Source organism: Acanthaster planci, linkage group LG01 (genome assembly GCF_054643075.1).
Source record: "Acanthaster planci isolate LZ-2023a linkage group LG01, COTS_SCS, whole genome shotgun sequence".
Lineage (NCBI taxonomy): Eukaryota > Metazoa > Echinodermata > Asteroidea > Valvatida > Acanthasteridae > Acanthaster > Acanthaster planci.
The window spans coordinates 7,851,315-7,863,699 of NC_141777.1; the positions used below are offsets into that span (position 1 = coordinate 7,851,315).

The window sequence follows — 12,385 nt, forward strand, 5'->3', positions numbered from 1 at the left end:
ATGTGCACATTCTTCATTTTTCGCTCCTGTTACCGAAGCAGATTTAACACTTATTATTTCCAAATCTACCTTATTAGTTTGAATAATGAAAATCAGATCATGTAATCATGTCAATCTAGAAGAGATAAACATGTCAATCTACTTCCATTCTTTAAAGGTCTGGTCTCAACATCTAGCACATCTGTCTTTAACTGTTGTCTATCCTGCCAGTGTATCATGCTGTCTTGTCTCATGTCTCCTGTCTTATGTTTCTTGTCCAGTCTGAACCATTGTTCGTGTAAATAGCAAAAGCCAAACCATTATGCTTCTTTTTTCCCTACGTGTTGGTAATGATTTAGACTATGTACAATAATATTACCAAACTTAATACACATGCAGTTCCCATAATTTGTTTCAACAAATTTCACTATGTATGTATGATTTTGATGTACTATGGATTCCTAACAAACTAGGCTCGATTACAATTGTCCTTCCCCATGATTACATTGTGATACATGTACATGTGGAAATTAATCCTTAGCCCATGGAAATTACACTGTTACGTTCTGAACGTTCAGCTATAGCCGTAGATGAAATAATTTCCTTGCAGCAGGAGGGTGCCACGCAATTTTTAGAAATAATAAAGTATAACTATAATTTCCTTTGGCAATGAGCTTCCCATCCCATCCCACCAAGGGGAAAAAATAAAATATTCTCAGTGGGTTCATGACGACTCAATTGGCTCAGGACCAGACTTATAGGTAATGAACATGGGTGGCCTTGAGTCCTGGTGGGCTATGGTTACAGTGAACATGTGTTATTTGGTGCTGGAAGAGGTTTTGTAAGTTGGCATTGATGTAGTTTCATCGGTCTTTTGTCATGGCTCTTTTTCCATAGCTCTTTTTCATCGCTCTTTCTTCATCGATCAAAAGAGGTTGATCAATCGATGTAGGGGAACGATCAATCGAGGTAGGGAACGATCGATCGATGGAGGGAAACGATTGATCAATGTTGAAGAACGATCGATGTGTTGCCTCCAAGTTTTTGCCTCTTTGGCGTTCCATATCTGTACTGTTATCCTACACTGAATGATGCTGAAAGACGTAGGGACCTAAGACCAAACTTGGCTTTTTCTAGTTGGTCTTTGGCACATGTGATTGTGCTGACTCGTGCTCAAGGTCTTAATTTCCCTCATACTCCAATGGACTACCGTACACGTACATGTACTTAGAATTCTGATGACAACTCCACAGCAACATCCATCAACGGCAATTAAGACTTGACCTGGGACTGATTACTGCCAAAAGAAATCATTCAAATGCCATGCAACATGGATTATACATGTATGTACTCGAACATCGTGAAAAAATGTTGCATTTCTTTCGGAGTGGAAAGCATTTTTAGGCACTTTTTGTGGGCTACATAATTGATCAGACTGCTGAAGGTGAAGTTTCCCAATTCCTCTGGTAACGTGCTTTGATTTGTTTGCACTGTTACATTACCTGCTGTGAGAAATGTCAGGACCAAACACAGCAAACAACACGTTGAGAATGTTTGAAAGAGCCATGCTTGTCAGAAATATGGTTTATGCATTACATCCTGGTTCTAACAGCATAATAATGCTCATTCCTGCACGTACATGTATACAGACATATTGTCAAGGACATCATGTTTAATGAGTTCAAGGGATGCCCATAACACTGCCTCAATCCTTCAAAATCCTCCGGCAATTCATGTCATTATGTTGAGGCAGAGTGGATGGTACCCTGAAGCAGTATGGATGATTTCACGCACACTCCAGACATGATTTTATGCATGGCTGAGCATAACAACACAAGGTCTAAACTACAACCTTAAATGCATTATTACAATCAGCCACATTTTGGGGTCATTTTTCCCCACTCCTCCCAAATTTTGGAGGATTGGGGTTAAAATCTCCATGGTTACTTTTCTTAGAGATGTACCGCCTGACTCCCATGTTTCGCAACTATCAGCCACTTAGTACCAATTCATGACAGAGTGTATTTTGGTAATAAATCTGCAAATCCTCAAAAAGAGAGCCAAAATTGAATGAAATACCACAGAGCTAATTTGGGAATTAAGTAAACTTTTCTGCAATGAACAGGTACCCCGATACCCGAAAAATTAAAGAAACATCAATGAATTGGTATGACCCACTGGTACACATATTGAACCATTATTGTAATGGTTACAAATAAATATCCATTTATTTCTTTAAGTTGTATCTGTATGTTGCCATTGATCATATTTATGGAAACGACGCAATATAAATCCTCAATTATTATTTCTATGATTAGTATTATTATTAATTACAATTGATGTTGCCAGTTGGCACAACACCAAAATGCCGATTGCAACATGTACATGTACATTCGCTTTTAATTGAGTAGGCAAGTATGAAAAAAAAAGTAGTAGGGCAACTGTGGAAACAATTTGACAAAATTGTCAAAATAATCAAAACTGAGTGAAATGTGCGATATGAAAGTTTATAGACCTGGTATGTAGTTTCCGAAATATTCATTTTGACCAGAGACGATTACATGGCACAGCCCCACAACACCCTGTCAATTGACTGGAAAATGTATAATACGCTGTTTGCTTCGTGCTCACTGTCTGAATGAGTTTAAAACCATAATCCTTCTCAACAGTCATCCACACCATGAGCAATGATCTAAACAGGCCGCCAATACAACAGTTTGGCCAACGCTGCCTACTGTTATTCAGGACAAAGTGACGCTGCCTCCCAATTACAGACACTGGGCAGGCTGCATCTGGGATTGGTACACCTGTCATAAAGAAAAGTCACAACTGAATGATTACGACTCTCGATCTCGAGTACTTAGATGACCCTATACAAGTGAGAAGCTATCTGGCTGAGAAGAGAAGGGTAGGCTATGGTGGTGTGAATGCATTCAAATTTCAATCTCTTTCAAATCATGGGGTGGAATGCAGGATAAAAGAGAGTGGGGAGGTTGAGATTCACCTCATCTTTTCATGGGTGCATTGTAGTGGTTATATACAGTTTGTCAGCCAAGGAAAAGCACTTGTAATTTGTTATAAAACAAACATTGCACTTATGCAAATTTATGAATGTCCACAGTGACGAAACATGGATGCCGTAAAAACTCACTGCAAGCAACATTCTGCACATAAACCTTTGCACACATGTACAGTACGTGTACGTGGGTATTGTATGTAGAATAAGCCAATAACTTTATCTAATCAAATACATGTTAAAAATATTCTCTTTGGTTCTCTTCTTCATTAAAAAAATTGATCCTTTGGCATGTTGCCATCTTGACTGAAAAAGGAAATATACATGTACCAGTGAAATCAATTACATGGGACTATTAAACACAGAAATTTAACTGACAAGGCAAACTTTGCCTTTGTTGATGCGTCCAGATGCCAGACTCCCAAATTTGTTGACGTATCCAAATGTCAGACTGGCTGGTAGGGTACCATTCTCAGCATCAACAAGTGATACAAGAGGGACGGGCAAGGAACACTTCTCTCCCCCGTACATAGCACTCTAAACAATTTTTTTTGGTGACAATTCCAAACGTCAGTATAGCTTGTGATTGGTTCGCAGTATCTACGGGTGTTACAAGGGGTACATACAATAAGGGGCATTTCATCCCCCCCAAAAAAGAAAAACCAAAGGGGAAAAAGAAAAGACATGGGGAATATTTTACAAGTTTCTAACACTACCCCCAAAGTCTCCAGCTATGTCCACCCCACCCTCCCCCGCCCTTCATCCTTTGTTTATATTTGGATAGTCTGTGGCCCCTCCCCCACAATGCCCGCGGTTTTCAACTGATTTGCCCATGGCAACCAAACTATGACAGAGGGTCTGAATCATGCCCTCAGAGAAACTTTTCTTGAAGAATGGAAATGTTGCAGGCACTTCAAAGCAAAGGACCATAGGTCTACAAGTTTTCATTTTAAGAGGAACATTTGATGTGCAATATACATTCTATTCAAAACAGTGAAAATGAAAACCCTCAACAGCAGCAAAGACTCTGTGTACACGCCGCAGTAAATCCTATAACTCGGCAAGCAATACTCACTCCCAGAACTCGGTGACAGAACTCGTCCGGTTGATACCCTCCAGATCAGTGCAGTTCTGCAGGGCCTCAGAGACATTCACTGAGTCAGAGGGCAATGGTGGGAGGGTCTCATTTAGCCAAAAGTGGTCGCAGACCCAAAACGTGGAGCCGGGGACCCCAATCAAGTTTGGGTCCCTGCAAGTATAGGTGTTGAAGTCGTTGCCGCAGTGCGACCACGGTAGGACGGAGGTGAAAGACATGAACATGTAATAGATCCCCCAGGCCAAGATGATGTTGTAATAGATGTCAAGGAGTATCAGGATAACCACGCTTCCCAAACCAATACCTGGAAGAAATCATGTCAGAGTCAGTTGCCTGTAAAAATTGGCCCTGATGGAGCATGTGTTGTGGGCTATGTGCAGAAACAACACTGTGAAATGACTGCTGTCACTGTTCAACAGTCCTGATCTTACAAATCCTACTGTTCATTGCAGATTTCATTTTTTCTCTCTAAAATTGTGGGGGATCTTTTAGGTGACGCATTAGAAATATTTGGTTATACGGTAATGTAAACTTTGCCCCCCAAAACCTTAGGCTTAGCACTTCAAGATCAGTTCAAACTATGTATGAAAGCCAACCAGAGCCTGAATGGGTGAAGTCACTGGACACGTTCACAGCATTTCAACTTCAGTCAATTCTGCCACTGATTTAACTTTTCAGTAAACTTTCCTTTAACATGGAGTATGAAGTTGCCTGTTCACCCTGCAGAGTAGTTACACTCAACTCAGAATTCGAAAGGTGAGTTGAGCTACAAAGCCCGGACAACTCACCTTTGAACAAAGGAGATATTTTCCAGACGCCTATGCCTCCCTGGGCCATGAATTGGCCCAGTCCAAGCTCCATCAACAAGAGTGGTACCCCACCTATCACCAGGCATATCAAGTAAGGGATGAGAAATGCACCTACATGTAGAAAGTTCAAGAAAGGGGAGGGGAGAAGTAAGCAAATTAGGATCATCAGTGCTCTAGAAGTGCCAGCTGCCAAACACAAATATGACAAGCCACTGTACATCAAGGTCAAATTTTAGGATACTACCAAGTTGAAAAAAAATTATCTGTCGATCAAAAGCCCTCTAAAAACTCTTCATGTCAAAACAAGTTACATCACTGGTGTTACGCCTTGTAAGCATACCCTTTCTGCGTTAAGAAAATTTGGGGCTCTGCTTCAAAAAAATCTTTGTCCTTACATGTGCTTTTTACCACCCCTTTGTCACAGATAATATAAGAAATCATATACACTAAGCTCTCTTGAACTGTCACAAGAAAAGGACAGGTTTATTAGCAGCTGATGCAATCCTAGTATGCAGAAAACAATTGCAACCTTTGATTAAAGATGCAAAAAATATACAAGGTTTGTGAAACAATGATGATTCAAACACTAAATGAGAAACTTAAGTAAATAAAGAGAAAAAATTCTTTTAGACAATTTCCGTTCCACGGCTAAAAGCGAAAGTGGAGTCATAACTACATGTACATGTATTGCAACACACAGTTACCATAATCACCCTTAATCCTCCATCTCAAGCACTCTACACAAGTAAATAGATTTTATGAAGGGATTTTTCAGTCAAAATCACAGGAGGTCTACAAGGCCTGCTCTTTGGATGTTACAGTCGTGCTCTTCCTACAAGTGGCTGCTAAAGCTATACTTGGCCCTTGGTACACAAGTTAAAGAGTTATTCACAACATGTTACAAATGCCTTGCTGGACTCAGGCTGAGTCCTTGAGATATTTGAGTCCTCATTGTTCGAGTCTGAGTCATTGAAAGTAGGGACTTGAGTCCAAGTCCACACTTGAGTCCTCCAGCACTGATAATAATACACGTGCTACTAAATAATAAATGAAAATATAACCCTATTTAAAAGTTAATAGGACAAATGTCCATTTTGAACGAATCTGAAGAAAATTCAAAACCAAACAAAAGGTGATATTTCTGCAATTGCATAAAAGTTGTAGGCAAATTGAAAGTGGTATATAAAAGAAAAAGCAACAATACAAACTTCAAACCAAATACTAAACTTTCAAATATAAACTAAAGACAGATAATCCAAAAAAATAACATTGCATTCCATTCAAATGACATGTATGAATTTGCATATTTTCTAATCTGAAATATTTGGATTCAGAAAAACATGCGGAAAATAATTGATATTCTTCACTAAAAATGCTGAAGATTTAAGTGGAACTGTTGTACAGTACAATGTAACTTTGTTAACACTCATACATGTGTGAGTGGTACCATTAATTGGGAAGGGGGGCATTATTTTCAGTTTTTTAACTCAGGATTAATGAGAGGCATACGAACTCAGTCCAATCTTTCAGATATTTTCTTTATTGATCTGTAAATGACAGATGTTTTCTTTGATGCCTAAAAAAAAATTGATTATATAAATATTGTTTTTATGAACACGCAAATCGTGTATCAGCCATACAAGAAATGGATGTTCAACTTTGATCGAGTCTCAAAATAGATTGACACTATAGGAACCTAAGCCAATCAAACTATACCAGCAATGTTTGCAGTCAGAAAACTTTGAGAAGTTAAACCAAAGAGATAAATATTTACACGTATACAGAGGAGATTAGAAGTTTGGAGTTTTGTTTGCATTGGCTTTCAGGTTGTCATCCTTTAGCAAGCAACATGCATCGTAGCTATTTGTGTGTGTTGGACGATCTTTCAATCTTTACACCGGACGCCTTTTGCAGATTTTCACAACTAGTGAAACTATACAGGAAAACAGGCTAATTTAATTAATTAGTGAAGCTAAAACTAAGTTTCTTTAATATGTTTAACTCTTAAATATAGGCTACAAGTATAAATGCAAATATACTGTTTTTTTCCACCACAAGTTAATTTGTTTATCAATTACAACTTGCAAGTTGCATACAAACATCTGTAATGATGGAATTGCGCACCTGTCTCTGGGATGCAGCCCATCCACTGGTTTGAATTCATTATCCTATTTTCAATGGCACAACCAATTACATGTACATGTAATCCGGGATGATAGTTAACACGTTTTACTGGAAAAGGGTAACTCATTTCGCACGAGTCAAAGCACCTGTGGAAACCATGATTACCATGTAAGGAACTAGAGCCAGGTGCAAAGCATGCACCAGCTGTGCAATTTCTCAACTAATTCCGGGGGGGGGGGGGGTTGCACGATATAGAAATCAAGAAGTTATTCTAGAAGCAATTGTTACACACAAAACCAACGGGTATATTTCATTTTTACAGGCAACTGACAAATGTGCTTTTGTTCTCAGAAAAGTTTATTTCAGAATATGGAAACAAAGATTTCTAGTAATGTAAAAAAAAAAATAAAAAAAAAGAATATATTACAACTGGGTGCTAACAATTTTAAGGGGGGTGTCAGATATTATTAAATCTATTTGGTAATGAAACCAAGGATTCCTAAAAGTGCCCTTGATACTGTAGCTCACAAGCCTAAAGAAACCTGTTGAGAGGAGACAAGAAGTAGAAGTTACAGTTTTAGTGATGGGACTGGGAGGAAAACCCTAGAAGAATGTTTTGGATATTTAAACTCATGGGTTCAGGTAGGGACTGCAAACCAAATCCACAGGTGGACCAAGCAACCTGACTCCCAAGGTATTTGCAACAGCTGGAAACTCAGTACAGCATGCTGAACTTGAGGGCTTCATCTGCAAAGGTACACGGATCTCAGCAACATTGCGACAAAATCAACACACACTTGCTGTATGAAACTGCAGTGACGTTCTTCTTTCATCGGGTGTTAGCAATTTCTGAAAGTGACGGGAGATCCCTGCCAGTGAGGCTTATCTAACTTCCTGTTCTTCCTCGATCACCTGGCAGTGAGCCTCAGTCCTACTTCCATACCACACTGCCAGTATCCTGCAGTAGGGAGCTTGTATTTGGCCTGCACCGTCTGTCCTGAGAGCACTTCCACCGAGAGCTGGCATCCAACACATGAGCTTGCTGCATTTACTTGCACGTGATTATCTTGGACATTCTGGGCAGCCTGTCAAATGGAAACTCGACTGCCACTTGTTTTCTCAGCAAAGATGTTTACTGCAATATTATAAACCCTTTGTCGTAGTCTACTTTTGGACCGTGACGGTGCCATGAGTGACTACAGATGTGATATCAATATTAAAAGACAGAAAAAACATGCACACACAAAAGTCGATACTTTTCCACTGGTTGTTTTATTCGTAAAATTATTATGCCACTACACCAGGACATCTATTTAAAATCAATGTCACAACTTAGATGAATACGTTTATGTCCCATCTTGCATGTTGTCAAAATTTCAGCAGATTCCCGTTAGAGCTACATTATAATTGATTTTCTAAAATGGGCAATTTTAGCCATCCTCCAAATCTTTAACTGTAATTCTTAGTTGCATCAAATCTATAAATCTCGGCATGACATTTTTGACAGAGGTATAATCTGACCATAAGAAAGTGTTAGAGTTGCAACTATTTCTGAACTACATTTGCCTCTGCTGAGCAAAAAAAGGGGGGGGGCTAAATGCGGGCCGAGGCTCTTGCTCCCCAATCCTTCTCTCTCTGCTGTTGTTATCCAACACGTTGCGCACTGTCATTAAAAACCAGTCGATGTGCAAATGTCCACTCTTGTTGCACATGACAGTTGCAGGGCGGCATGGATTGGATGTACACTAGTAGCTCTAAAGATGTTCAGCTGAACTGCACCTGGAGCATGTGTGTTGTCCTCAGGAAGGCAGTAGCTCTCGTGTGTACGTGCAGTGTTGGGTTTTGGTGTGCACTGTAGCTTGCAGTTACTAGACTTTGCATGCCCTGTGCACGTACATTTTGTTGCCAGTAGGCACACATCAAGACTGATGGCAGTCTGTGGAGGCAATTAACCTTGTGGTTTGGACTGTGGAGACAGTTGCCTAGGTATCCTTTATTGTATCCCTCCCTTTGTTCTTCTCATCTGCTCCATCATCCCCAATCACCCACTGCAGAGGAGACTGACTCCTGCCAGTTTGCTGAGGGAGGCAATATTGCGTGAAATGCCTCATCACCAATTTCTTTGAAAATACAAGCTGCTGTATGTAGAATGAGAACTACTCCGCACAAATTGCACACGTGTACACATATCTATCTCAATTACAAGCCAAATATATTTATTCAACTTATTTAAGGCTCTCTGTTAATTTTGTTCATCTTTTTTAAATATAATCATAAAACAGTCTCTGGTCATTTTAAGGAGACATTTTTGTAGCTCTCAAGTTGCATTTTAAAATGCTTTTTTTTTCAGCAATCATATTTTGCTGAGCATGGACAGCCTTTTTTGTTATGAATAACCATAAAGCTATATCAATTTCCTACAAAATGTCACCTGTAATCAGAAAAAAACACACAAATCACAACACTGAGCAACAGACCTCTGCCATTTTGCCTACAATTTTGAATGAGCAGCCATACATGTAGGTTGCAAAATAACACCTTTGGTTAGTTTTTAATTTTGCCTCAATTGGCTCAAAATTAACATTTGTCTTATTCATTTAAAGAGGGCTGTATTTTCATTTTTCTATTTACCAGTACGTTTATCTGCATGGGATTTTCAATACTTTGTGAGTTGTTCTGTTACATTTGTAGGGACAGCCAGGGATAGTTTTGCAGCCACTTGTAGGAGAAACACAACTGTGATGTAGAAAAAAAAAAGACCTTGTGGAGTATCAATGACACAAGCAGGAGGGAAAAAAAGCATGAGAATTTGAAAGGCCCTATAGACAGCACAGGGCCAGGGAAATAAAAGATATCCAACAAATGGCACCTTGGGGTCTTTGGGGGTGTTTGGCTTGGGCAATAATAGCTTAAGGCCATATTAACTCAAACTGCATGCACACAATTGAGTCAATTCGAATAATTCACTATTCAAATATTCAACCTTCAATTCGATTGAGTACCTGAATATTTGGTTGTACCGATGGGCAGATTGTTGATGAACAAACCATATACAAAATCAGTTGCAATAATGCATGCAACTGTACATTATAATCAATATAATAGCTTTTCACATCGAGGAGTATCTCCAGCCACGCTTAAGCAAGATTTAAGAGATGACCAATATTTCTTGCCCAGTTGAAAATTTCTCAATCAATAGATTTCTGTCGTTTTCATTTTAAATCTGCTTGAAACAAGCCTCCATAGTGCATATTTTCTCATACAAAGCAAAAGAAAATGTTCCCTTCCTTTTCATGAATTTAGTATTCGAATATTCAAATTTGGAAATTAATATTCAAATATTCGATAATGATCGAATATTCGGTTATTCGGCATTGCCCTAAAAAAGATTGGGAAATGAAAAAACAGACAGAAAAAAAATTGCTGCATTGCTGAGTTTAGGTCTTTTTTGCAGACAACAGAAGTATTTAGTAAAAACTCTCCCTTCCTCTCTATATTTTCCCTAAAAAAATAAAAATGTTTGGTGTAATGAGAAACAAGGAGGATTTTTGCTACAAAATTATGCCACTTGGTCATAGGAATACCCGAGGTCAGGAGTACTGTGGTTAGTACGAAAAGTGACCTGGAGTTGTTGGACTTGTTTGATGGCTGTAATGTTGTAGGCCTCCACTGTATACACCATACAGTACAATGTACATTGTGGAGGTACAAAGTGAGCAATATCAACCCAAAATATCTGATCATGCATGCAGCTCATGTGGTTATTAATTTACATGACAAACAGTGTGCCTTAATAAGCCTTAATAAGACACAAGTTACAGAGCTTGCTTTCACATTCAAAAAAGTGACTGAAAGTCCAGATTTTCTTCTCCGGGTACATCAATTCTTATTTTACCTCCCCAAGAAAAATCCTCTGTTAGTCCTAGAGCTTTATCATGTGTACTGCTCACACAACAAACCCTAAAATTAGAAGTAGCTTTGTGTGAATTAAATGTATGAAAGCAACTTGAATGACAAAACATTTCAATTTTCATATCAAACACAGAGAAATTGGTGATGCCTGCGGTACAGGAATTCTGCATCTCCTCCAGCACTGCAACTGCTTACCTCCACCGTTTTTGAAGCAGAGATAAGGAAACCGCCACACATTGCCGAGGCCCACGGAGAAACCGATCAAGGCGAGCAGAAAGTCCAACTTGCTGCTCCACTGCTCCCGCTCCTCGACTGAGCTCTTAACCGGCAGGTCAGCCGCCACGACAGGATCGCCGTCCAGATCGCTCAAATCCTTATTGGTGCGACTGGCATGGCCGTTCTCCACAGAATTGCCGTGGAAATTGTCTGTCTCTGATGCGCCGGCCATTTCGCTTGATTTTTCCCACGTGTTCGATTCAACCTTGAGAAATCACACTTAATTGGCACAAGTGCAGCATATATGTACACTTGAGGTACGTTACAAATCCGTTGAACGAATGCTTCTCGATGCGGTGCAAGTGTCCCTGCTATATGTACAGTGTACATGTACGTGTACATGTGTGTACAACTAGCTAGTGCACAGCCTGCCGCGCCTGCGCGCCTAAACTTGCCTTATCATAATGCGAGGCTCCGCCCCTTGCCGACTTTGACAGTGATATTCCCCGCTTATGTATTGCATGATGTACATGTACATTGTCATGTGCACATCTATGTACCCGTGCTGTGATCCGACGACACCAGCAGTAATTCGGGATCCAGATTCTCTGATGAGTTTATGCCGTGCTGCATCGCGTGCAGATCGCGGTGAGAGAGTACACACGTCACGATACGAAAACAGTCTAGGAAGTGCACTACCCCCCCCCCCGCGTCGTCAAGATCGACAATGCCGCTAAATTTATGGGCATACTTCAAAATCAGCCATGCGCGTGAACGTGTACTTCAAGTTCATTCACAATCACAATCACTACCACTAGGGCAGCTCAGCTGAAATGAATGTGATGTTGATGACGTCAGTTCGCTCCATCCAGGTCGTCTTTGACCCCACGAGTACCTGTATATATTCATACTACGCGTTGGAGCATCCTCCATGGTTAACCGTTGGAGACGAGAACAGGGGCCAAATAATTAATATTACCCCGAGATAAAGGCATTGCCACGAGAACGTTCAAAACCGACCGGCCAGACAACGTTCGTTACGCGTCGTCACCCACGATTTTATTTCTACCAACAGTTTTATTCGACAACATTCAGTAGGATTATAGCGCTTTGGGAATTGCCGTATCTTCGGCATCAGCCAGCATATATGCGAAGAGTTTGGATTTCTTCCCAAAATCCCGTTTCTGAATCCGCCAGAAGCATTGCCCGTAAATCTTAAAAATAGTGTCAACA

General features: G+C 40.0%; 1 protein-coding gene across 1 annotated transcript in view; it reads right to left on the bottom strand.

Moving 5' to 3' along the window:
* LOC110979275 (sodium- and chloride-dependent GABA transporter 2-like) overlaps window positions 1-12,381 on the bottom strand; it is a 58,890-nt gene extending 46,509 nt beyond the window's left edge. Inside the window, exons 1-3 of the mRNA XM_022234928.2 lie at window positions 11,132-12,381; window positions 4,880-5,011; window positions 4,071-4,395 (exon numbers count right to left, since the gene is read on the bottom strand). Coding sequence (XP_022090620.1) covers window positions 4,071-4,395; window positions 4,880-5,011; window positions 11,132-11,384 — 710 coding nt within the window. The 5' untranslated portion in view covers window positions 11,385-12,381. The remainder of the gene's footprint in view (window positions 1-4,070; window positions 4,396-4,879; window positions 5,012-11,131) is intronic.
* Window positions 12,382-12,385: the final 4 nt, after the last annotated feature.